General features: G+C 52.1%; 3 protein-coding genes across 6 annotated transcripts; all 3 read right to left on the bottom strand.

Annotated features, from left to right (window-relative positions):
• Nucleotides 1–4,649: 4,649 nt before the first annotated feature.
• LOC131496873 (membrane primary amine oxidase) lies at nucleotides 4,650–11,484 on the bottom strand. Of its 2 annotated transcripts, none has more exons than XM_058702659.1 (4): nucleotides 9,727–11,484; nucleotides 7,967–8,252; nucleotides 7,442–7,571; nucleotides 4,650–6,719 (listed from the first exon to the last, which is right to left on the bottom strand). In XM_058702659.1, exons 1-4 carry the CDS (start codon nucleotides 11,324–11,326, stop codon nucleotides 6,444–6,446), a joined length of 2,292 nt encoding a protein of 763 aa, XP_058558642.1. In that variant the 5' UTR covers nucleotides 11,327–11,484; the 3' UTR covers nucleotides 4,650–6,443. The 2 variants fall into 2 exon arrangements, with proteins under 2 accessions (XP_058558642.1, XP_058558643.1); XM_058702660.1 differs by lacking the exon at nucleotides 9,727–11,484 and adding an exon at nucleotides 8,446–9,699.
• Nucleotides 11,485–12,093: 609 nt separating this feature from the next.
• On the bottom strand, nucleotides 12,094–18,351 carry AOC2 (amine oxidase copper containing 2). 2 transcript variants are annotated; one of them, XM_058702664.1, is made up of 4 exons: nucleotides 15,527–18,351; nucleotides 13,611–13,707; nucleotides 13,058–13,187; nucleotides 12,094–12,733 (listed from the first exon to the last, which is right to left on the bottom strand). In XM_058702664.1, exons 1-4 carry the CDS (start codon nucleotides 17,112–17,114, stop codon nucleotides 12,467–12,469), a joined length of 2,082 nt encoding a protein of 693 aa, XP_058558647.1. In that variant the 5' UTR covers nucleotides 17,115–18,351; the 3' UTR covers nucleotides 12,094–12,466. The 2 variants fall into 2 exon arrangements, with proteins under 2 accessions (XP_058558647.1, XP_058558645.1); XM_058702662.1 differs by having other exon boundaries at nucleotides 13,422–13,707.
• Nucleotides 18,352–18,489: 138 nt separating this feature from the next.
• On the bottom strand, nucleotides 18,490–25,146 carry PSME3 (proteasome activator subunit 3). Of its 2 annotated transcripts, none has more exons than XM_058702705.1 (11): nucleotides 24,873–25,146; nucleotides 24,146–24,178; nucleotides 23,963–24,025; nucleotides 23,660–23,764; nucleotides 22,712–22,760; nucleotides 22,058–22,170; nucleotides 21,723–21,791; nucleotides 21,515–21,582; nucleotides 21,361–21,415; nucleotides 21,153–21,239; nucleotides 18,490–20,283 (listed from the first exon to the last, which is right to left on the bottom strand). In XM_058702705.1, exons 1-11 carry the CDS (start codon nucleotides 24,912–24,914, stop codon nucleotides 20,203–20,205), a joined length of 765 nt encoding a protein of 254 aa, XP_058558688.1. In that variant the 5' UTR covers nucleotides 24,915–25,146; the 3' UTR covers nucleotides 18,490–20,202. The 2 variants fall into 2 exon arrangements, with proteins under 2 accessions (XP_058558688.1, XP_058558687.1); XM_058702704.1 differs by lacking the exon at nucleotides 24,873–25,146 and adding an exon at nucleotides 24,283–24,400.
• Nucleotides 25,147–25,391: the final 245 nt, after the last annotated feature.

The following is a 25,391-nucleotide window of genomic DNA, read 5'->3' on the forward strand; positions in this document are numbered from 1 at the left end:
CTCCCATCAACTGAGCAGTAACATAGAGACAAGGGACTGGAGAACTTGTGGTCAAGACAGAGACAACAGGATTACCACCACGAAGGCAGAACGGGTCATTGGAAATGGGCCTGTGTGGGATAAGAGGAAACAGAACCTAATGCCAAGGCCTAAGCCCTGGCCACAGGCAGCGCGTAACCCCGGGAACTCGGGTCCAGGCTCTTTGGTAAGTTATCGTCCCAGCTCCCAGCTAAGAGCACATCATTATGATGGCTCACGTTTCTTTGTCTTGACCTACCAAGCAGAAGTCAAGAATGTTCACTCCAGGGATGCCTGGATAGTCAGTCTGTTAAGGGTCCGACTTCGGCTCAGGTCATAATCCCACAGCTTGTGGGTTCAAGTCCCGCACGAGGCTCTGCGCTGACAGCTCGGAGCCTGGAACCTGCTTTGGATTCTGTGTCTCCCTCTCTCTCTGCCCCTCTCCTGCTCATGTTCTGTCTCTGTGTCTCTCAAAAATAAATAAACATTAAAAAAATAAATAAAAGAATGTTGGCTCCAGTAAGGTACCCTTTGCCTTGGCTGGTGGGGAAGCAGGTATATAAAAGATGCCCCCCCAACCATCTTCCCTAGGTGTCTTGCTGTCACACTGTTCCCTCTGATACCTCTTCGCAATTGTCACAAAAGGTGTCCCTTTTGAAGCATTACTCCGGAGACAGGACCACGTGCCTCTCATTAGGTCTTATTTCCCTTTGAATAAACTTGACCCCTGGCCTCTATGACTAGGATGAGTTTATTCCCTGGAGCCAGAGGCCACCCCCTGCCTGCGGGCTGAAGACTGGGCCCCAGAACAGGCTGTGTCTCAGCGGGGTTGCTGCTACCCAAGCCCGAAGCCCAGGGTTGGGGGGGGAGGTGTCAACCTTGTGCACACAGGTCATGCCCCACGCAGGTCTGCAGTGTAGGGTGACAGCTGTGGCAACAGTGTGGAAGTGTGGAGCAGCGCTGGGGTGTGGGGTGGACTCAATGAGGTCAGTGACCTCAAGGACAGAGAAAAAGGAATAAGTCTAAGATGTTGAAGAGCAGAGGTGACAGGACTGGGTGCCCAATTGGGTGTGGGTAGGCGAAGAAGAACACAGTGTTTTAGGTGACACAAAGGTTTCCTGTGACTGGATGGGTGATGGGGCTTTTCACCAGAAAGGACATACATGAAGAGTAGCAAGTTGTTTTTTTTTTTTAATGTTTTTATTTATTTTGAGACAGAGAGAGACAGAGCATGAACAGCGGAGGGGCAGAGAGAGAGAGGGACACACAGAATCCGAAGCAGGCTCCAGGCTCTGAGCCATCAGCACAGAGCCCGAGGTGGGGCTCGAACTCACGAACTGTGAGGTCGTGACCTGAGCCAAAGTCGGACGCTCAACCGACCGAGCCACCCAGGCGCCCTGAAGAGCAGCAAGTTTAAGGGGGAACCAACGAGGCTGAGTTTGAGGTGCTCATGGGAAGTCCCAGCACAGAGGCTTAGAAATAGGGCAATTGGCTCTATGGGTCTGGAGCACAGGAGAGACGTTCTAGGCTAGACATAGACATTTCAGCCAACAACAGTATTAGCAGTTAAAGAGAGGCTGAGATCACCCCAGGGAGGACTTCTGGAAAGAGAAGAGAGGAGGCCCAAGATGGCATCCTGGAAAATGCCAAGGTCTGGGCCTATGTGGGCTGGTGGGGGAGCAGAGGTAAAGGAGCCAGCATATGAGACTGAGAAGCAGCATGGACAGGGAGGGGTCAGAATGTGGGGAAGTCAAGGCAGGAGTAGGTGGTGTTGTCAAATGCCACCAAAAGGTCCAGAAAGTAGGCGCCTGGAAAAGCCCGTCGATTCTGCATTTAGAAGTCACTGGTGACCTTTGTCAGAGCAATGTCTGTGGCTGTGGGCCGGCAGAGGGAGGGCAATGGGTCGAGAGTGACTGGGGAGGCAGAGGAAGCAGACCCAGGAAGGATAGAACATGCCTCGGAAGAAGGGGTTTTTGAAAAGGCACAGACTGAGAGAGAGAGAGAAGACCCTGCCAGGGAGATGCAGGGTCCCCAGGAAGGCTTAGCAAGATGAGAGTCGAGAAGAAGAGCCAATAAAGAGGGAGAGATAAAAGATACAGACAGAGGAGTGGATAACTGAAGGAGAACCTTCTGGGGGGAGCCCGAAGGGTGGGGTCCCCCTTAAGCAGGTAAAAAGGCTGTGGAATTAATGAGCCCATCCTCATCACGGAACAGTCAAAGAAGCTGTCACGGGGGCACCAAGTTCCTTTTCTTTTATAGGGGTTTAAGTTTTCTCAAACCCCCTTTGCATTGTATAAAGTCTACAAGGATGTTAACCAATTATCACATAACTGCACCAACTATAGAAGAGCCGCACTGTTGGGATTTTTCTTCAATCAGCATCTGACCTTCCCAAGTGATCTGTTAAGTGCTCGTTAAATAAAATGCTCTTCCGTTCTGGAGGAAAAAGACCAGTTACTGGCCAGAGAGCCCTCCTCATTTTCCCAGCAACCTCAGCAGAAAGTGTGGGAGGGAGAAGGGAGGAGGGAGGCATGCACATGTGGGGTTCTGATTGGAGCAGCTCAGAAACGGCCTCGTCAGGCCAGACTTCCCACAGGGGTCCTCCCCAGGCCCTGCCAGGAGTTCAGGCCACCATCATTTCTGACTTCTGACCCACTGCCCATGGCCAGGTCTTCTGTCAACTCTGTGCTTTGTATCTGGGCCAGAGGGAATGTTCTAAAAGGCAAATCTGACACTTGTCACTCTCTTGCCCCAAGTCTTTCCATGGCTCCCCGTTTCTCTTAGAGTAACCATGGCTTGCAAGGACTCCCTCCCTCATCTGTTCCCTGCTTGCCCCTCCAGGCTCTCCCTATAGCCCACATGCCTCTCATTGAACTTGGGTACTTGGATGGTGCCACCTTGTCACCTCCTTGTCTTTGATCATGCTGTTTCCTCAGCCTGGAAAATTCTCTCCACTGTCCTCCTTATCCCCAGTTTGGACATCATGTCTCACAGGAAGCCCTTCCCAAACCCAAGTCAAGAGCCCCTGCTATTGTCACCCTCCCACCTCCCTTTTAACAGTCCTGCCTGCAACTATTCTTTACTGGCCTCACTTGCCTGAGGACAAAAAATATGCCTCCTATTCACTGGTGTATCCTAGTGCCTTGCATGTGCCTGGCCCTTAGAAGGCACGCTGTAAATCTTCGTTGGAAGCATGAAGGAATCTTCTTGTACTTGGAGCTGGGGCCCTTCCTGGGGGCCACAGGAGAGCAGAGGCAGGTGAGTACATGTGCTCCTTCCAGGGCGTTCTAGTGTCTACATTCCCAGAGAAGTCCCAGTTATGCCCTCTGAGCTAAGCCTCAGGGCTCCCCTTGTCCAGCTCCTCTTAGGGCGATGAGCCCATGTCCTAAAGATTTTAGCACTGGGGGCACCCGTCCCTTCAGAATTTAACATCCTTGATAAGTATTCACTCCTATCGCTTGATCACAAATGTGACACCAACACACTAAGCTGGCCTCAGTGGTCTAAGGAAGAGATTGGATTGGGGTAGGGGGCTGGAGGTCCACCTTGTAGCCCTCCTGATCCCAGCTGGGTGGACGTTCTAATGATCCACAGGTCCATCTTACCTCCTCTTATTTGAGGCTGGGGCAGGTGGTGTCATCCCTACGGTGACATGTAGAGACACAACCACACACAGTTACATTTTCAGACAAATGCTGGCGAGCATTTGCACCCACTCACACATATGACAGCACACAAGCGCTCACGCTCTTTGGTGTGGACATGGGTTTCGAGGTCATAAGCTTCATGTCAGTGTGATGGGGAGGGGGGAGGGGTGGACACCAGCATCCCTTTATTCCATTTCCCCCAGCAGTGACCACTGTGCGGTTGACCATAAGAAGAGTCAGCCTGTAGCAGAGAAGTTAAATTACTTAGGTCGGAGAAAGAGAAGTACAAAGTCAGTGTCAGAGCCCACAGCTGGTCATGACATCCTTTTTCTCCTCTGTCTCAGTCTTCAGTCACTCCTTGTCCTCAGTCTCCTTCTGTGTTGTCACTCCTTTCACCCCAGGCAGGCAGTGCCACAAATTAACGCAGCTGTCACTGGCCCGCTGTCCTCGCTGAGGTCTTCCTCCCTGTTCTTTGGAACCTAGTTTCTCTCCAGCTTACTGATGTATCCCCACCCACTGTTTCATTGACCTAGAAGTGAACTTGGGCTTGGGGCAGCACAGAAGGTAGCAGAAGCTTCTGTGATGCCTGAGTTCCCTAGACAGGGTCTCCCTCTGGTCAGAGGCTGAGCGGAAGCCCAAACTGGTTTCCTGAACTTCACCTCCTGGCCTGGCCTGGGCTTCCAGCAGGCAGAGGTCACTTCTCTCCATTGTTTCTCATTGTCCCCTCTTTGAAGAGAGACAGAGAGGAGGAAAAAAGAGAGAGAGACAGAGAGGGAGTGAGAGAGGGTGGCTGAAGTTTCGCATTGTTATTGGGGATAGACAGACAAGAAAGTGCAAAGGAGTTACCAGAGGCCACATCCATTCTCCGGGTCTCAGAAACTTTACCAAATTGAGTCCCTGGGTCCATACCTTCACTTACTTTACCCTCCACCTACCCTCAACCCTTCCTAAAAGACTTGTCAATTAAAAAAAAAAAAAGTCAGGTCCTGGTTGGGTCCATTTTTTATTAATTTTGAATAGGTAATACAGTCACATGGCTCAAAATTCAAAATATACAAAAGGGTATATAGTGTGCTAAGTCTCCTCCCTGCCCCGTCCCCACCTCCCGGTTCCCCTCCCCAAAAGTATCACTAGTCTCTTGTGAATATGCATATACAAGTGAATATGTATTTATTTATTTTTTTAAAGCTTATTTATTTTGAGAGAGAGAGACAGAGAGAGAGAGAGAGAGTGGGGGAAGGGCAGAGAGAGAGAGAGAGGGAGGGAGAGAGAGAGTCCAAGGAAGCTCTGCACTGACAGTCCCAATGTGGGACTTGAGCTCACAAACTGTGAGATCATGACCTGAGCTGAAATCAAGAGTGGGACGCTTAACCACCTGAGCCACCCAGGCACCCCCACGTGAATATGTACTTATAGTTTCCTCCCTTCTACAACCCAGAGGGGAGGGGCACTACATACACCTTGCTGTTCGCATTGGAAGATCATTCCATATTAGTATACAAAGAGAGAGAATTCTTTTTATAGCTGCATAGTAAGGCGGTACAAGAATTAAGTTAACCAATCCTCTAGGAAAGGATGTTTCTGTTGTTTCCAATCTCTCACTATTGGTATACCCATCCCTCGCCCAGACCCCCTTGAAGGACAGCATGGTAGGAGCCACCCCCAGCCCCTCCCAGCTCATTTGCATGGCCACCTGTGTTGGACACCTCTAGGTTGCTGGAATTCTTGGGTCTCACTGCTTCTCACCATTGGTGCCCACCAGCTTTCCATGTCTGTTGCTGTGGGGTAGAGGTCACTGGTCACATACACCGCTGGCAAAAATGACCGCTCCTCATTGCCACTGTACCCACAAATCCACCTCAAATGCTAACTTGAGCGGCTGCTGTCTGTGTGACCATCCTCCGCCAGAGACTTCGAGGCAGGTGAATACAAAGGGGCGGAGGGAACTTTCTCGGGGAAATTATAGCTTGCCCCAGGACAGGGGTGGGGACAACTCCTAGTCCGGTTTGTGACAGACACAGGGGACAGACAGGGATTGTCCTCTCAAACTAGATGCCCCTTGCATTTTGAGACTTCCACAGGCATAGAGCCAGGGGAGGAGACCTAAGTTGAAAAATCAAGGCTAGGGGAGCATTGGGACAGAGGAACATCTTCTCAGGGCTGGGAGGGAAATCTCAGGATATAAGAACAGGTGGGAAATGAAGAAGAAACAGTAGGCAAAAGGGAGAAGGAGGGAGAGAAGGAGGCCTTGTATAAGAGGAACATGGGCTAAGGAACCCTTTCTAGCTCATCCGTGGATATGTAGGCCTGGCAGGAACCCTGCCCTGGGGCTTCTAGGGGACTATCCCCAGGGCAGAAACGCCACCCTCACCTCCCAAGTGAGGGACTGAGGAGGCTCAGGAGAAACCTGGAGATGGATGAAAAAGATTTGGGAAAGCCAGAAATAAAAAACAAAAACAAAAACAAACCCACAAAAAACAGGAGTCTTCTGGAAAAAGCTTGGCCATCAGTCCAGGCTTCAGCTGGCCACTCTCTCTGGGACAGGAACCCAGCAGGTCTGGGGCCAACAAAGCTGAGTTGTGTCTCTGCCCCTCCCCCAGGGTCAGGCATCACAGGCTCAGGATGCTCCCAGCAGGGAGGGGGTGTCAGGGAGGGCGATACAGAGGGGCCTTGGGAGAAAAGAGGGTACCAGGCTGCCTGGCCCAGTGCCCACTGTTCCCCTCCCCACACACCCTGGCCCTGGAGCCCCTGGCCACATTCCCCATCCCAGGGACCCCCCTAGCTGTGAGAGAAGCCCCCGTGGGAGAAGGCAGGGAGGTCTGGGGCACAGGCAGCAGCCTGGGGGAGGCAGGCCATGGGATTGACCTCGCAGGCCCCAGCATCCTGGTCCCCCCGGAAATAGACGGAATCAGGAGAATCGAAGGAAGGGTCCTGGTCAAAGAAGTTGTAGGGTCGGAGGAAGAAGCCCACACCGTTCCCCACAGTCACCGTGTTGGGAATGTCTTCTGCATGTGGGATGTGCAGGAAACCAGCTGTCACCCAGGCCACCAAGTCCTGGCAGGGGAGAAGAAAGATGATCCTGAGGCCTGGCTTTGCGAAGGACATGCCTGCCTCCTCCAGTAGCCCTGTATGTACAGATCCACCTTGCCAGCCCACCTTTCCTCGAAAGGATCTTAAGCCTTTAAACAGTTTTCCCACTGGCCCAGGAGTCCGAGCATAGTCAGCTTCATACTGGGAGCAGCCCCTGCCTCCCTGTCCCAGCCTGTGCTCTCCATTTCGGACATGTTTCATCATGCCACCATCAGCCTATCCACCCCCAGAGGAATGACGCCCACAGGCTACTTTAGCTAGCCTCTCTCGCTCTCCACGTGTCCCCACCTATGATTGAGAGGAGGATGGAGTGGGGAGACCAGGGCTTGGGAGGCAAAAATGTCTGACATTCAGAAATTAATCTTTTAGAGGTCAAGCCAGAAATGAGAGAGGCTTTACACACAAGAAGTGTGGTCTTCCAGCCCTCCTTGAATCCTGGGGCCCCAAAAGAACAAAGTCCATGAAGCTAAGACTCAGAAAGCCACAGGGTCTCCAGGAAGGGTTGGGGCCTCGGCCAGTGTCTGCAAATGAACTCCCATGAGGTAATGATGGGTCCGCAAAAGCGAGGGAGGCAGGAGTCACCTCCGCCCCTGGGGGACCAGATGGGTTTCAGGGAACTAAAGAAAAGGTGGGGCTCCTCTTTGTGCCCCTGTCTCCCTCCCCTCACCCTCCCACAGTCAACTGACCTCTCCAGCAATGGTCTCATTGTTGATGAAGTCGGTGAAATCCACAGTGGGGGCCCAAGGGTCGTTCTGATTGTAGACGCTGGTGCTGCTGGGTTCCTCCTCCTTCCGCCGAGTCACTGCCAGCTGGTACCTAGGGAGGCACTGGTCAGGCCTCCATGGTCACTAACCCTGTCCTGCTGCCTGATTATGATGGAAGGGGGGCTGAGTGCACAGACCTCCGGCTTCCCATCTCACTCGTACCGTGACTCTGGTGCTACCTCAGTGGGTCAGCCAACCTCTTTCCACATCCTCCTTTCTGATCATCCCCCTGCCATTTCACAGCATGGCGTCTCCCCCCATCCAAAATGAGGAAGGGGTCTCCCGCCTGGGCCTTAGCCTTCCGCAGGGAACATATGCCCGGTGCATGCATTTTGGCAACTGGGAAATCCTAACGGAGCTCCCACCTCTCCCTCAAATACAGTTTCAGCTGGGTTCCCACTCCTTCTCACTCCTCCCCCAGCCCCTCTCTGACACCCTGCCGCTCACCTTCCCCAGCTGAAGGCTCTCTCCATGGAGCTGTTCTGGGGCAGCGGCTCCCCAGCAAAGCTGAGCATCTGGATGCGGTAGCCCCGCGGGTGACCCCACTTGTTGCTGTGGTTGCTGGCCAGGTACACGTAGCGGGGTGGGGTGCCTCCCAGGGGGAAGGCGGCCTGCTCCTCAGTCTCCAGCAGCTTCCGGGTCACCTGCAGCCTCTGCATCTGGTGCTCGGGGCTCCAGGGTACCGCCGTGGGGACATAGGACGTGTCCTCAGCCCAGACCCAGTTCTCCAGTCCTGCCGGGGTGGGGTGGAGGTGGGTGAGAGGGAGGGCTGGTCACGCAGCTGCCCTGTCTCCTCTGGACACTGTCCCCTCCCATCCACTCACTGCTTCAGAGTGGGGCCAAAGAGAAACCCAGAACTGGGTGTGCCCCCTGCTCCCCTTCCCTCTCCCCAAGATATCCCTGATCTTTCAGCCAAAGCTGTTGACCTGTAAAGTATTTCCTCAAGGATTTCATTCATTAATCCTTCACACTTATTAATGGAGAGACTGTGCTCAGCCCTGGGACACACGGAGGAATGAAATCCTGTGCTTTCCCTCCTGCTCTCACGGAGGCTGCAGCAGGCAAAGCCCTGGCTGGCTTGCTGTGCGAGAGGAGCACATTCAGGGTCCAAGGTCACAGGAATACAGGCGCAGGCCGGAAAAGGGGGCCTTCCTGGGTGCCTTTCAGCCTTGTATCAGGACATACGACCAGCACAGCAGGGCGTTCTAGGCAGGGACGAAACATGAGCAAAAGCATAGAAGCCTGACTCGTGTGTGACTGGGGTGACTCGTGTGTCCCGGGCCTGGGAGGGGTGGGCGTGGCTAAGACAGCCGGGGGAGGAGCCTGAAAGGCGGGCTGGAGCCGCACTCTTGAGGGGAAGGGCCTTGCACCCTCTGAGTGCGGATCTTATAGGTGATGGGGAAACTTGGAGCTACCCAGGGGAGCATGCAGGCACAGGCTGATAGGTGGCCCCTGGACCTGAGAGGAAGAAGAGTGGAAACAGCAGAGAGAAGGCTGGCCCAGCAAGGCTTTGACACATTTTGGAGGCAGACCAGAAAAAAAATGGGTGATTGACTTAATGTGGGGAAGAAAAGTGGAAAGACAGACTCCAAGACCTCACGTATCTTTGGCTCTCTCGGTGACCACTAACCCCAGGATCTATCTGAACACTCCACAGCACCTATGCTATAAAGTGTATTGTGCCCAGAGAGAGATGGAATTTCAGGGAGGAGGGGGGCTTCATCTCCCAAGGAAATGTACAGCTTGGGGTATTCCATGACGGGCCTGCATGTGCCAGGGACTTGGCACAATGCAAACAGAGCCTCCAAAACCTCAGCACCACAGGCCACACACAGAGAAATGAACTGAAAAATGAAGGGCTGACTCCCTGAAGTGGGGCCTGTATAAGAGGGAGGGAGGGAGGGAGGAGGGCAAAGGGGACCTTGTGAGCCCAGAGGCTGCCTCCTCCCTGAGCTTTGCCATTTCTCAAGATTTTCAGATGAGGTCATGTGGAGGGAGGGTGACATTGCTCTCAGCCAATGAGCTAAGATCCAAATAAAATTCAGCAGCCAACTTTCTCCCGTCCAACAAAAGTGGAAGTGTGAAACTCCCAAACCACAACTCATGCTCAGATCTGCCTTTCCTGACAACTTCCAGAAAACCCAAAGCAAACAGACAACTTTTCAGTCCCCTCTTCTGGAATCCTTGTTTCTGCTGGAATATCTTACCTGCTATATCCAGATCCACCTTGAAGTGGGCGCTGTGGGTGTGGACGGTGCCCAGCGTGTGCTCCCCAACCTGGTTCCCGTACCTTCGGGCAGCACCAAAGAGAAATGCTGAGCTGATGTAGCCGGTGGCATGGAATCGGACCTCTATGGCCCCGCTGGAATGGAAGACCATATCCCACAGATAGTCATAATTGAGCAAGGTCGACACAGATCTGAAGACCAGCACTGTCTCTGCAAGGCCCCCAAAATAGTGGGAGTAGAAATTTGAGTGGTGTCGTCTCAGGGGGAGGCCCTGGTTCTGTTCAAACACACAAATGGCATCACGCATTGTCTTAGGGGCTTGGGACTCCAGAAGGAAGTGCCAGTCCACGTAGGTGGCCAGGTAGGGGCAGTCCACCCCCCGGGTCAGGGGAGTGGAGTACTTGCCCATGCCAAAGTTGCCATCGATATAGCGGGTGAGCAATGCTGCGGGGGAATTTCCACCATAGATGGCCAAGGCCTCCTGGAGACTGATCTCATAAGCTAGTCGTTCTCCCCGGAAGCGGATGTCAAAGATCCTTGGGCCACTGAAAGCTCCAAGGCCAAAGGAGAAAGTCCACAATGAGGAGGCCACTTGACTCCCCTGGACACTGAAGCGGGGGCCCTGGGGGTGGAACTGCAGAGGAGGACTCGGACCCCGAGGCACCTGGGACTTCAAGGACCAGGACCCACCTGTGCCGTTGTCTGGGATCAGCACCACATTCACCAGGCCGGCCTCAAACTGGTCTTCCAGCTGAGCCAAACTCTCATAGTAGCGGCCTTGAAAGAACACCTTCTGGATGGTCCAGTGGGCAGGCTCCAGAGCCCTGTGGTCTACCAGCAGCTCCAACCCCACGGGGTGCAGGAAAAACCCAGCCCCTGAGATGTTGTAGTAGAGGCCAAACCAGGTGGCCCGGTCCCCTGACTGCAAACCTTGGGGGGCCGCGTTCATTGCCACCAGGTTCCGTCCTTGGCGTTTATAGAAGCAGCAGTGGTGGAGGAGACCAGCAGCCTGGGGCAGCTCTCTGTCGAAGATCAGCTGGTCTATGTCCTGGTACTCTCGCATCAGTATGGGGCGTCGGTGATAGGGCAAGGGGCCCCCATGACGCTCCACCGTCACATCCCGCAGGTAGGAGGGGTGCGGCAGCGGCCCCACCACCAGCTCACTCACGTTGGGCTGGGCTTGTCCGCCAAAGAAGACGATGGCCAGTGCCTCCCGGGCGGGCGGGGGACTCCCCCTGTCCAGGTGGGCCAGGGCAGCAGCCTTGGGGGGCAGCTGCAGCTCCACCGAGAAGACGCAGTTGTCCGAGGGGCGGGCCTGGGCTGCGTCCACCAGGCCCGGCCCCAGCTGCTGGGTCAGGAAGCTCATCACAGCCGTCAGCTCCTCTGGGCTCAGGTCTGCAAACAGCTGGCTCTGGCTGGGGGGTGTCTGGGGCTGGGCACTGGGGGAGACAGAGGGGCAGCGGGGAGGCTGGCCGGGTTCACCCCCATCTCCTCCCCTGCCAGCTAGCAGGACACACACCAAGGCAAAAATTGTGATGACAGCCAGAGCGAGGAGCACCAGAGTGGTCTTCTGGTTCATTGTCAGTGACAGCAGGACAGAGAATTGAGCTGGAGTGGAGACGGTGTATTCTCAGGTCAGCAGAGGAAGGTCTCTTAGCTTCTATACAGGGGTCTCCTGGACTCTGGCTAAGGTTCTGGCTATTCAGCGGTTCAGGATACTGAGGGTGGGGAGGGTGGGAAGGACTTGGGAAGGCTGGGGAGGGGGCGGGGCAGGCTGGGGTTGGGGGGCGGGCCAGAAGCAGGGCGGCAGAGATTTCCACAGACCTTACATGGCTTTGTCTTCCAGGCTCCAAATCAGACTCTGCTCTCTGGGTCAGGGTTGGAACTGGGGAAAGCTGGGGTAGGCAGAGGAGAGTGGGATTTCAAAATAATGCAACTGATCAGCCAGAACCTGGAAAAGCACCACCAGTAAGGAGCTGGGTGGGTCTGCACAGAGCAGACCCCCGTCCCCTTCAGCCTGGCTTCTTCCCCCAACCCCCACCTTCCCAGGGCCAGATGTTCCCTTTCCTGTAACTTGGAGCTATTGTTCTCCTTCCAAGGAAACTCCCACCCCCAGCCCTGTAGCTTCCCAAGCAGCATTCCTTGGCCAGGTCTATCCCCCTTGCCCTCTCTTCTTCCATTGCTAATTTCCTTAGCCAGAGTCCTTAATATTCCCCGGGGGTGGGGGGGGTTGGGGGGTGGGGAGGGAGGGTTGGAGGGGGCACGGGGGCGGGGGGGGGGGGAGAGGGGGGAAGCCAGATTCTAGATACTTCAAAAGTCAAATAGAAGAAATTCAAGCAATAAAAATCTTGTAATACCTTTTATTATAAATCACACACACCATCTATTTTTACAAAATTCCATCTATTCTTCCATTTCAATGCATATGCATAAAGAAATGTCTGGCATAACATTCACCAAATGTGAACACTAGCTATTTCTGAGTGGTAGAACTGTGATGTTTTTGCTTGAATATTTTAATAATATCATTTGTATAAATTCATCATTTAAAATGAACTGAAAATAGGAATTAATGGAGGGGATATATAAGGGTATAGTATGGGAGGCTGTTTCCTAAGGAACATTAATAGGTAAGAGTCAAGGGAGCAGGAAGAGAGAACAGAGAGAAAGGTACAAACATCTCAGCAACCTCCCTCCATGTCCCACCACACCCTTGGGGCTAAAAGTCCTGGTAAAAGAAAGGGGGCAGGTCTGGGACACAGGCCGCCAGGTGGGGGACACAGGCCACAGGGTTGACACTGCAGAGCCCAGCATCCTGGTCCCTCTCAAAGTAGATGCTGCCAGGGGAGAAGATGGAAGGATCCTCATCAAAGAAGTTATAGGGTCGGAGCAAGAAGCCAACTCTGTTCCCCAGAGTCACAGTGTTGGGGACATCCTCAGCATGGGGGATATGCAGGAAGCTGGCTGTAACCCAAGCCACCAGGTCCTGCAGGAAGAGGAAGAGGCTGAAAGACTTTGGAGGCAAGACCCAGAGAACCACCCCCCTCAGCCACGATGCCCAGCCCCTAGCCTCAGCCTTGCTTCCACCTCTCCCCAGCCCTGGACCCACATTGTAGGCGGGGTGATCCTGTGAGAAGCGTCGGAGTGGTCAGGGTCTCAGAGCTAATCTCACCCCAAGAGGAATGACCCTTGTTGGCCCCTGAATCTGAGAACTGGAAACCTACCATGCCCTCCAACCTACGGTCAGGGACTGGGCAGCCAAGACATTGGGCATAAATTGACCCTCTCCTCTGCCTCTAGGGCTACCAACCTCTCCTAAGAGCGTCTCATTGTTGATGAAGTCAGCAAAGGCCATGGTGGGTGTCCAGATGTCATTCTGGTAATAGATGCTGCTGCTCTGTGATTCCTCCTCCTTCCTCCGGGTCACCACGAGCTGGTATCTGACCAGGAATGTTGAAGGAAGGTGGTGTCAGAAAATGTCAGGGTCCATTACTGGCCTAGAAGTCTTTCGGATCAGATTCTGTGTGAGACCACTCCCCATTCCATATCTACTTGGATCTTAGAGGTAGGGGGGTGAATGGTAGGCTAAGGGTAGTGAGTTGGGGTCTCCAAGAGCTGGGATGGGGAAGCGGACCAGTCCTTCCCTACCACCCAGTGCCCAGAGCCCTCCTCACCTCCCCCAGCTGAGGGCCCTCTCCATGTCGCTCTCCAGGGGCATGTGAATGCCGAGGGGGCTGTGGATCTGGATTCGGTACCCGCGCTGGTGACCCCAGACATTAGTCTGGTCGCTAGCCAGATAAAGGTAGCGGGGAAGGGGGTTTCCCAAGGAAAAAGCTGTCAGGTCCTCCCTTCCCAGGACCTGCCGAGTCAGCTGTGGGCGCTGCAGTTGGTGCTCTGGACTCCAAGGGGCTGCCACAGGTTTAAACACCACGTCTTCAGCTACCACCCAGTTTTTCAGCCCTGCCAGGGGGAGGAGGGGGGAAAGGAGGTCCACACCAGGTGAGACGGTCCCTTGGTTCCCCCATGATGCCCACTGCACTGGCCTGACAAGGGGCAGCAGAGCTCATCAGAGAGCACTCTGTGCTGGGACCCAGGTCTGGATTCGAGTGCTGGCCCATCTTCTTTGAACCTGACCTGTTCAGTACGGTTAAGATCACAAGTGGCTAGACCCATTTAAGTTAAAAATGCAGTTCCTCAGTCACACTAGCCACATTTTGAGTGCTCAGTTGCCACGTGATTAGTGGCTAACGTATCCGACAACGTAGCAACTGGTCTACCTAGTAGATCTTGGACCAATTCTTGGCTCTTCTGATTCTTTCTGAAGCTCTACAGCGGGCATAGTAAGAGCTGTTCTGTGGCTGAGCTCTGTAAGTGGAAAAGAATATGCAGGTGGCTAGTGACATTCTTGTTAACTATGAAAGAGAGATTTGTCTTGGAGAAGCTGGCTGGAAACACCCAATCCCCTTCCCAGGGTGCTCTGCATATTTCTCCCAGCTCTGATATTTTGCTTCCTTTCTCCACAAGGTGGGGACCACTTTGGTTTTTCTTTTTCAGAAGTGAGTCGATTTAGATTTTATATTGGCTGAAACCTCCCCGGGATTCGATTGTACTCATAATGTACACTCCTCTTCCCACTTGGCACATGCGTATACTCTTTCTGCAGGCTCAGGCTGTCCGTTCCTTTAAACAGGACCTATTGTGAAGGCACCTGGCATGGTGCACAGAGCGCTGCATCGAGCCCAGTGCCTCTGCAGGCTGTCCGTATGCAGGCGCCTGGGCTGCGCACTATAGGGACCCCTAGACAGGCTCTTTAATACCAGAAACGCTCAAGAGAAACTTCACATCAGAAAAGTCCTGTTCCAAATACGTCAAAGAATAGTTAATATGCTCATTTCAAACATGGAATGTTCTTAGTTTTCCTCCCACCCCAAATGTCGTCTTTATAATCAAGAGGATAAGAAAACGTGTCACAAGATGTGTAGTTACAGAGCATTATACTTGGCCAGTCCCTTCTTGTCCTATCTCCCCCCACCCTCCTTAGGCCAAAGGGCCGGAGACTTCTATTTTCCTTTCTGGGTCTCCTAGTCTTTGATTTATTAAGTTAGTTATTTTGTTCTTGATAAAAATCTGCCAGGAACAGTAAGTCCTCTCTGTGCTTTGAGCCCCACTTGAGAAATCCCTTTCTACACTTGCAGCACGACTTACATGCCTGCTGTGTCACTGGAGGGCTGGTTATGACATGTGCTGGCAGAGATGAAATGACCCTCCCCAGGAGGATGGTGGGGCCACTGTACTCTAGTTTTACGAAATCCTGTGAGGCAACCCCCAACTAGTGTCCCCACCCTTCTTATGCCCCAGGACCACCTCTACTCTGAAAACCTTGTTAGACTGCTTCCTTTTCCTGCTTTCCCCATAACCACTGACCCTCAGAATCCGTTAGGAAAATCTCAGAGCCCCAACTCCAGCCCCAAATGACAGGGCAAATTCACTACCCACGGAGTCACTCGAGACTAAGGCAGCCAGGCACAGCCATTGCATTTAAACTAGTTTCACAATCGCTAGTTTCACAGCAAGTCAGGGGAGCCGGGTGAGGGCATCCCTCCTCTTGTGCCAGGTCAGCCCGGTGTTTCGGGCTGACTGCAGTTGAATACACACCAGTCCCTCTCTGTTGCCACAATAGATCGTGGTGTTAGCATGCCACTCTCTGCTTGTGGCTTGATTTGGGGGTCTCCCTTCCCTCTCCTCCACCCCAACTCTCAATCCTCACCCAAGCACTCACCTGCCACGTCCAGATCCAGCTTGAAGTGGAAGGCATGCGTGTGCACCGCCCCCAGCACTCGTTCCCCCACGCGGTTCCCAAAGAGGAGGCTCTCCTCACCCCCACTCAGGAAAGCCGTGTTGATATAGCCTGTGGCATGGACCCGCCCTTCCAGAGCCCCATTTGGGTGCAATACAAAGTCCCAAATGTAGTCATAGTTGCCTACGGATGACACAGACCTGACTACAAGGGCTGAGCCAGCCAAACCACCATAGAAATAACTCTCAAGGTGATTGTGGTGCCTCCGAAGGGGTAGTCCTTGGGCCTCCTCAAACACACATACAGCACCCGGGAGCAGCTGGACTGCCCCAGTGCCCACTAATATGTGGATGTCCACCATCGTAGATTGATACGGGCAGTCCACTCCCCGAACCAAGCCCCGGCTGTGACGGCCAAGTCCATAGCTGCTATCCAAGTATCGGGTCATCATTGTCTTGGGTGAATCGGCACCATAGACAGACACACACTCCTGGACACTGACTTCGTAGGCCACTCGCTCGCCTTTGAACCGAATATCAAAAATCCTCATGCCGCTGAACACCCCGTGACCAAACGTAAATGTCCAGAGGGAGGACGCCACCAGGTTCCCTTGCACACTGTATCGGGAGCCCTGAGGTGAGAACTGAAGAGGGGGGAGAGGACCTGGGGGGGCTCGGGACTTCAGGGATGAAGCCCCATCCGGCAGGGGTAGAGGAATTCTAGCAACTTCCAGCCGGCCAGCCTTAAACTCCCACTCCAGCTGGCCCAAGTCTGCATAGTAGCGCCCAAGGTAGAAGACCCGCTGGACAGCCCAGCGGGCAGGGTCCAGGGCCCTGTGGTCCAGCAGTAGCTCCAGCCCCACTGGGTGAAGGAAAATCCCAACACCTGAGATGTTATGGTAGAGGGCTATCCAGGTAGCACGGTCCCCTGAGCGCAAGCCACTGGGGGTGGCATGCAGAGGTGCCAGAGTGGAGCCATTGTAGTTGAAGACAGAAGCCAGAAAGACTGGTGCCTTGGGTAGCTCCACCTCCTTCAAATGTTTCCACATCTGGGCAAACTCCGCTCCCAGCATGGGGCGTCGGTGATAGGGCAGGGGGCCCCCGTGACGCTCCACCGTCACATCCCGCAGGTAGGAGGGGTGCGGCAGCGGCCCCACCACCAGCTCACTCACGTTGGGCTGGGGTTGTCCGCCAAAGAAGACGATGGCCAGTGCCTCCCGGGCGGGCGGGGGACTCCCCCTGTCCAGGTGGGCCAGGGCAGCAGCCTTGGGGGGCAGCTGCAGCTCCACCGAGAAGACGCAGTTGTCCGAGGGGCGGGCCTGGGCTGCGTCCACCAGGCCCGGCCCCAGCTGCTGGGTCAGGAAGCTCATCACAGCCGTCAGCTCCTCTGGGCTCAGGTCTGCAAACAGCTGGCTCTGGCTGGGGGGTGTCCGGGGCTGGGCACTGGGGGATACAGAGGGGCAGCGGGGAGGCTGGCTGGAGCCACCTTGGCTGGTCAGCAAAACATAGGCCAGGGCAAAGATGGTAATGAGGGACAGTGCCAGGAACACAAGGACTACCTTGAGATTCATGGTGAACTCAGAAAGCTGAAATGTGAGTCCTACCAGCTGCTCCTTCCCCCTACTGACATCAAATCAGGGTTTATATTCAGTAGGATGGATAGGAATGGAGAAAACTCCACCCTGTGGGCTGGACAGGAAATTTCTGACTTTAATTTATATAATTCTGTTCCAATTTTCTGTTCCGTGGTTTGGCTCAAGGCACTACATCCACGTGCACAGCCTGTCCCCTGCCCCTGAACTCCTGGTGGCAGCACTGGTAAGAGTTCTGATCACTGTCACTTAGACTAGACTCAAGGGATTAACTGTAAGCTCTACCTTTCACTCAGAATGGGTCTGAGGCAGAATGCAGATCTCAGATGCCCAGTGAAGTGCTGTGTGCTACACCCAGGCACGGAACTATCCATTTTCCTACCTCCTAGCGGGCACTACCCCCAATATTCCCAGGACCCAGTTCAGCAAGAAGCACTTGGCCAGCTGCCAAAGGCCAAGCCTCTGCTTTGTAATATCAGGCCTCTCATCTAGTTAGTGGGACAGAAGCAGTGAGCACCTGGGCTCAGCAGTCGGATTTGTACACCAACCGCCACCCACCCCGTCCCTAAGCTGTGGGACCTCAGAGGAGTCACTTATCATGAGTTTCAGTGTCCTCACCTACAAGAAGGGGTAAACTACCCAAGATTCATGAAAATTAAACACGGCCATGCACATAACGTGCTTAACAGAGCCCAACACAGGGGAGGCATTCAAAAACTGTTAGCTACTGGTACCAAGCTCTGAAACCAAATACAGCAAATGTTCCTCCGCTGTTCAAGATCTCAAATCTCTTTCTGCAGACAATGAGGGGATCGCTGGATACCAGAAGGCTACTTTGCAAGGTAGAAATTAAGGAAACTTTATTTCAGCTACAGTCCTAGACAGCCCTCCAAGTCATTGGAAAATCAAAACCAGGAGTCCCTGGTATCTCCTCAAGAAATTTAAGCCACTACTCAGTGGGGAAAATTAGTATAAGGTATAGAAAATGACAGGGTAGGGTGTGCCTTGAGCCAGGTGATTCCCCACACGTGGAACTAGAGTGGCCTCTACTGGCAGTTCATGGTATCACCAAGGAAGAGAGGAAGGAGCTGGGATCTTGAAAGGAGAGAGACAAGCAGCTTAGGTTCGGGAAGAGCAAACTTTCACGTTAATTCAGACTGAACACAAATGAAGGACCACCCCGGCCTCTGGGTTGGCGGAAATCTCAGTCTTCCCATTATTTTAGGGAAAAGAGCTCAATTGGTATAAAAATCCCCAACAGGGTGGCTGGCGGTGTATGTGGAGGTGGGTGTGCCCATGTGCACGCACTTGAGTACGGGTATGTCCCTAGTCACCAGAGTATCGCACCAGGATCTGCAGCTTTAGAAAGAGGTCAAAGTACCTGCATTTTTAATAATTTCTTGACATGGTAAAAGAATTTTACATTACGATCCAAGGGTGGTAGAGTGAGAAGAAAGGGCAGAATAATCCAACAAACAAAAAGGGAAACTGAGAAACACATGGTGGCAGTAGGGAAGGGTTTCAGCTGGAAAGGATCTGGAGGGTGGGTAGGGGCACTGCCCAACTAAAATGCAATTGGTTTGTTACTGAGTACTATTCATGGGAAGACAGCATCCTGACTCCTTCTCTACAGCATACTGGGAGTAAAAATGATGCATCTGGGCGGAAATGTGATTGGGGTTGAAGGCAAGGAGACAAGGGAAGAATAAAAGTCAGAAACAGATACTGAGAGTCACTGGCAGGCTGACTGCAGATACGGACTCTCCAGTAGTGGCAGAATGAAAAAGTGGGGGTTTGATGACGGCTAACAGAAAAGCTGTATCAAGTGATATCTCTGGAAGATTAGAGAGATAGGAGGCAACTCTTCTATAGTTTTGACTTGCCCAGCAGATTTTCACATACACACGATGCGCAAGTGCACGTGTGCACGCACACACACATACACACACACACACACAGGTGCTGCTTTCCTTGGAAGCACAATACTATAAATAAGAGAAATATTTTTCCCATAGGAAAGCCCAGCAGGAGCAGCAGCATCTGGCCCTCATAGCTGCAGACAGCCCCACCCCATTTACAACTGGCCTGGGAAGAGGCAACCAGGAGTCAGAGGACCATCCTTTGCAATAACGCCCAAAAGGACCCGAGTCACAGAGAAAGGGGCCTTCCCCAAATCCTCTGCTTCTCATCTCTTAGCTCTCCTCCAACTTACCAGCCTCTGGGCACCAAGAGGCTATAATAGCAAAACAAAGGGCCCTGGGGGGTGAGGACTAAGACAACTATCACTTTCTGAATGATGTGTGACAGGGTTCATGGGATTGGGGGGGGGGCGGTGTATGGGACAACACCACAGATGAAGGGATGGGGAAATCAGGTAACAGAGTAGGAAGGAAGGCATATGCTCTGTCTGTCTGTGTATACCACACACATATGTGTATGTGAAAATCCTAGTTATAAAAACATCTCAAGGAGCTAGGGATTTGGCTGAAGGCCTAAGGTGTTTCTTGTCATGATCAGGTTCAAGGTGGGAGGTATATGAATGGGAAACCCTAAGTCATTACCAGGGAAACTGTGCGAGGGAGGATCCAATGTCCCACACAGTGGCAAGAGACACTAACCTTATGTCAGAGGAGAGGAGCTGGTCCCCCCCGACTCCAGTTCCTAAAAAACACCTAGCACTTTCCTTCCAGTTCCCTCAGCTTCTAATCAACTAATCAAAAGAAAGAAAAAAACACAAAGCCCAAGACACAGGAGGGAAAGGGCAGGGAGAGAAAACACAAATATTCTTGTGCTGATATCCTGCACACACAAACCTGGAGTTCTCCAGAAATTAGGACAGGTCGGGTGTAGGGTATTAGGGAAGGAAATAGAAGAGTTCCTGAGGCCTGAAAAAAGAGGTAAACACGTCACAGAACTACATGAGAGTTTCATTAGACTCTAACTAAAAACAGAGAGAGGTGTGATTACTATTTCCAGCCAGTTTCCCCATCACGATAGTCATGTAACAAACCAAGGCAATGTCGGTCTCGAGCCAGACTCACAGAGTCCCCTGGCCCTGGCCCTGGCCTCAGTACAGTGTCTCTGCATTGCTGCTCCGGGGCCGTTTGATCTTCTCGATATTTTTCAGGATCATGTCATGTAGAGTGACCTGGGAGAAAAGGTCAGAAAATCACACATTTATTCCACCCCAACTTCCCAAGGAAACAAGATACCAACCACAAATCCCTAAGCAATCATACACATAATCCCAATCTCACTCACCGGAATGCAAATTCAGGGTGGCCACCTCCCCTCTCTAATACCCACACACGGGATTCCCGGGTACTTCCCAGGACCCAAGTGTCTAGCAACAACTAACATTTACTGAGCACCTAATGTACTAACAATTACACTGGGTCTTTGATGTGTTATTTCACTCATTTTTTAAAAAATGTTTATTTTTGAGAGAGTGAGAGACATAGTGTGAACAGGGGGAGGGGCAGAGAGAGAGAGAGGGAGACACAGAATCCGAAGCAGGCTCCAGGCTCCGAGCTGTCACCACAGAACTCAACGCAGGGCTCAAACCAATGAACTGCGAGATCATAACCTGAGCCAAAGTCAAGACACTTAACCAAATGAGCCACCCAGGCGCCCCTATTTCACTCACTTTTAAAAACCACCTGGGTGCTCTAAGTTTCATCTTAGAGATGAAGAAACTGGAGTTTTAGGTTCAACAACCTGCTCAAGGCCACAGATTACAGGAAGAATTGGTTCTGAACCTAAGCCTGTCTGACTCTAATGCCCGTATCTTCACGCCTACACTGCACTGCACTCCCTGCTGTCCAAAGAGAAAGGGGGCCCCCAGCTACGTGCTCCCAAAGATTTCATGGTTCTCAACACTCAGTTGATGAGAATTTATCCTACTCATTTTATCGTACTCCATCCCGTCTTGACCCCCAGAGCACAGCAAGAAAATGATCCCCAGAACTAATAGCCAGGGTGACCGTGGGCAGTCAGATAATATGTCAGGCTACTTACATATTGATTCCTTAACTCTGATATGATGAGTCGAAGGCTGATATATTCTTTCTCATCAATCTCTGTCACGGTGCGGCGATAGTCCTCCTGAAAGGAGGGCAGAGAACAGGCTAGTTCCCGACGCCAGACTGCGCACAGGCAGCTCTTGCCCAGAAACGGTCTCCCTCTCCTTCCGCTTCCACCCTCAGACCCCCAAACCCTTACTTACCACATGGGGATATTTAGCTATTTTAGAAACCAATTTGGCTCTTGTAATATAATATCTGGAAGGAGAGAGAAGAGGAGGAAGCTGCAGGAGACCCTGGACAGTGCTTGCCACATCACCAGTCCCTGATTCCTGGGCCAGGCCCAAGCAGCCCTACCTAGAAATCTGGTCCAGATAAGATGCAGCTTCACTCTCAACAGTTCTTAGTTCTGCAACTGTCTCCTCCTAAAAAAAACCAAGTGGGTCAAGTCACTTCCAAGTCACCCAGAGAGCAGACCAAAGGGAAAGGGAAAACAGGCAAAGCAGGGGAAAGGAAAGTAAACCTCCCAAACCTTCCTCTCCAGTTTGTAATACGAGCACATTACCTGAATGGACACCCCAAAGTTGTTCCCATCTTCTATCCTAGGAATCAGGAGCTGTACCCACATTTTGACCTGGAGGGTGAGGGGACCAAAATACATATGATAAATAATACAGTATATAAATGAGGACCCTTGCCTTTTCTGCTGAAGCCATGAAAGTATACAATCCATGCCGCTAGGGTCACGTGTCAGAAGCACAAGAGCCAAGACACTTAATATGCCAACCCCCCTATAACCTCCATGCCTCCCAATGCACATCCAACATTTTTCAGTTCAAGCCAGGCTATTTGGGTCTGGGGCTATGGGGTCAGCCCATAGGTCACAAGCCCCCGCCTCACCGTATTGCATTTCTCAATCAGCAGCCGGATCTCAGGTTTCACTTTCTCAATAATGTCCACCAGCTGCTGGTTGCTTTTTAGCATCCCATTGGGCATCACAAACACCTTGGTTCCTGGCAGGGACACGAAGGTCAAATGCTTGGGGTAGGGAGGACATTAACACCCCCCACCTTTCTCTCTTCTTCCCAAACCCATGAGATGCTATGACCTCTGCCTTTTATCTATCACAACCCTATCTGCAAACCATGACACCACCAAGAGAATCAAAAAGAGAAAATGTACGTATTAGCGAAGGAGTGTCTAAAGTATAACCAAAGTCTGAAGAATAAAGAAATTAAAATATGCTCTAAAGATTTAATGTACCAATATTACTAAGGAAGAGAAAATAACACAAAACTGGGACTTCTGTGAAAAATCTGAGATGTGTAGCCACTTCTAATCTCTCTCCCTTGGCAGTCCACACTACGTTAAACCCTCTCTGTTTATTGGGAAATTAGGTTTTGGGTGCTAAATAATTATTATGTTTGGAGAATCTGAGAATGCTAACTCTGAAAAATAACATCTGATTCTATCTCCTGACCAGGAGACCACCAGACCCAATCCTCCTGCTCAGGTTGCTAGCCAGGGAGTGGGTAAGGTGGGGCAGGCTCTTACCTTGGAAGGCCTCTTCGCACTCATCCAGCCTTCGCTTCTTGTAAGTGGGCTAAGGACACAGAGACGGGAATTAGTCTGCTCTTGACATACCCCCATCACAAGTCACCCTTCAAGCAAGTCCAATCCCTTCTTTGGCCCCATAAGTTGTTTTATTAATTTATGCACAATTTACTAAGCACACACAAGGCTTTAAGAAAACATTCTTGCCACAAAACAACTTACACTTTTTCCTTTCAAATAACACATTAAGCAATTAGGGGAGGGGGTGGATACTATACACAACAGGGAAAATGAACCATTAAATGCAAGATGAGGATAATTAAGGGAATATGTACAAATCTTCTGGTTCCACAAAGAAGCACAATATTCAATCAACAAACATGTATTTAGCACTTAATACATGTAGCAGGTACAGTACTAAGTGTTGGGGATACAGATGATTAAGACAGTTTCTGCTTTCCAGAATTGCAAGCTCTATCAATGAGACAGTAATGCAAACAACAATACAGTGTTATCAGTGTTATTTTAAAATGTGAACGAACAACTTGACAAGCGTTAGGTGCTAAAGATGCAGGGGCAAAGACAGGGACTACAATTCTATAGCAAGAACTACTCATCCTGTAAACAATGCTCAAGACATTCGGATGGGTAAGAAAAATCTTGCTTAGAGCCAGAGGGACAGACCAGATAACTTGAGGGAACCTGTAGCTATTAGTCCTATTTGGAACTCACTCCAGGACAGTGGAGCATTAGGTTATACACTTCATGCTATAAATGAAAATTAGGGTTGAAAAGGGGTGTACTGGAATCATCATGTCTGTAAGAGCCCTTGTTCCTAGATCCGAATCCCGCTGTCTCCTCGTACATGTTCAAACTGACCAGGAAATAGAGAACAGAGAATAGAGAACCTATTGCTTCAGAATACAAAGAAAAACACAGGACACTCACACCGTCCAGTCCATCGTGGCTATTGGTGAGAAGAATGGGGTCAGGGACTGGGAGATTCATGTCTGAGTGGATCTGAGTTAGGTCATGGATGTTTAGGATTGGTTCCTGAAAGAGAGACACCCACCCCCAAAACAACATTAGTCTTTTCAAAATGAACAAAGAAGTATTTCATTTGAAGGGCAAGAAATGAGAGTGTTTTACAGTACAAAACAAAACAGAATCAACACATGATTTGTCCCACTTGACAGAAAGACCAGTGCCAAAAAAATTGGGGAACCAGAAGAAAATAAAAGGGTCTCTCACCTTCAAAAAACTATCAAGTTCTAACAACTTCTTTGGGAAAAAATTTGCCACCAAGTCTTCTGCCTACAGATGAAGGAAAATACAGCTCAATTAATAATTGTGGGATGGTCTCTCTCTACAGATCTCTTCTTTGGAAACTCCCAACTACCAACCAACACTTATGTTTCTGTTTATTGTACTCACCTCACTTGTGATCCGCTCCCTGAAAGAATCAACCTAAAATTAACAAAGAGAGCAATTCAGTAACAGCCAAGTCAGTACCTGGCCAATAGAGGTAAGGGCAGGATGGGAAAACCCAAATCCAGCTGTCTTCCCCTCACCTTGTAATTGTAATGAGAAGCTGAGAGGCCCCCAGACTGTAAATACTTTATTTTTTTGAGGATCCATTTCTCCATCTCGGAGAGGGAAGAGGGGCTTAAGAGCAGCACCCACCTGTCTTCCCTCCCACCCTCCCTCCAGTGTCTGAAGCTGTCTGAATTTGAGAGCAAACAAAAGACAGGTAGAAATGGGAGGTGTGAGCTCACAAACGTGCCATCCCCATCCAGACCCAGCCTTTGATACCAGGCAGGCCTGACGCCAAGGGTAGGGGGAGAGCAGCGGTAGCATCCGGAGGCGGGGGGACGTTTCTGGGCTGGGGGACTTCCAGCTGTCACTGGCCTACAGTGCTGAGTCCACCACGTGTCCGCGGAGGTCTCCCAGGGGCTCTCCACCACCAGACGCGGTTTAGAAGGCCACCCTATAATATCCTCTCCGCCGGTGCCATCTCTGGGAGTGGGGGGCTGGGCTGAGCCGAGCGGAAGCTCAGATCTGGTGTCCCCAGGGAGACAAAGACGCCATGGGGAGTGGGGAGCCGGTCAGACTGCTCGGAGATCGAAGCGAGGGGTAAGGAGGCCCGGACCGGTGCCGCTACCTTGAGCTTCACTTCCTGATCCACCTTCAGCAACGAGGCCATGGCCGGGCCGGGCCGTGTCCGCTCCACTGGAGACCGGAGGCGCTGTGGGCTCCGGGGAGGGGGTCAGAGGGACGGGAGGAATCTCGGCTGTTCTAGGGACTCGGCCGCCCTCGCTGGCTCACTCACTGCTCGCTTGCACCCTCCCTCCGTGCCGTCCGCCCGCCCGCCTGCTGCCTGCTGCCTGCTCGCTCTCTCGCTCGCCCTCCCGGCTTTCGCCGCTCACGCCGGAAGTTACGTCACAGCCAATCGCCGGGACTCCGGCGAAGATGAGCACGTGCCCTGCGCAGCCGCGCTGAGGTCTAGCTCTGGACGCGGCGGGCTGGAGTCTTATCTCCCGGCTTCCTGAGCGGGTAAGGGTGAAGAAGTGGGGAGGGCGGCAGAAGGTAGTTTGCCGAAAACTGAACATTAGAGAGACTCGAGTACTGTTTGACCCTCTGTCGGCTCGGCACTCGCCTTCACCGAAGGGACCTTCTGAAC

Source organism: Neofelis nebulosa, chromosome 16 (assembly GCF_028018385.1).
Source record: "Neofelis nebulosa isolate mNeoNeb1 chromosome 16, mNeoNeb1.pri, whole genome shotgun sequence".
Classification (NCBI taxonomy): Eukaryota; Metazoa; Chordata; class Mammalia; order Carnivora; family Felidae; genus Neofelis; species Neofelis nebulosa.

Coding starts and splice junctions, on each gene's coding strand:
- LOC131496873 (XM_058702659.1), bottom strand. CDS start 11,326: ATGAACCAGAAGACCACTCTGGTGCTCCTCGCTCTGGCTGTCATCACA. Junction 8,253..9,726: donor GGTGGATCTGGATATAGCAG/GTAAGATATTCC, acceptor CCACCCCGGCAG/GACTGGAGAACTGGGTCTGG. Junction 6,720..7,441: donor ATGAGACCATTGCTGGAGAG/GTCAGTTGACTG, acceptor CTCCCCTGCCAG/GACTTGGTGGCCTGGGTGAC.
- AOC2 (XM_058702662.1), bottom strand. CDS start 17,114: ATGAATCTCAAGGTAGTCCTTGTGTTCCTGGCACTGTCCCTCATTACC. Junction 13,708..15,526: donor GCTGGATCTGGACGTGGCAG/GTGAGTGCTTGG, acceptor TCCCCCTGGCAG/GGCTGAAAAACTGGGTGGTA. Junction 12,734..13,057: donor ATGAGACGCTCTTAGGAGAG/GTTGGTAGCCCT, acceptor CTCTTCCTGCAG/GACCTGGTGGCTTGGGTTAC.
- PSME3 (XM_058702704.1), bottom strand. CDS start 24,357: ATGGAGAAATGGATCCTCAAAAAAATAAAGTATTTACAGTCTGGGGGC. Junction 21,792..22,057: donor TGATTGAGAAATGCAATACG/GTGAGGCGGGGG, acceptor CTCACCCTCCAG/GTCAAAATGTGGGTACAGCT. Junction 20,284..21,152: donor CAGAGTTAAGGAATCAATAT/GTAAGTAGCCTG, acceptor CTTTTCTCCCAG/GTCACTCTACATGACATGAT.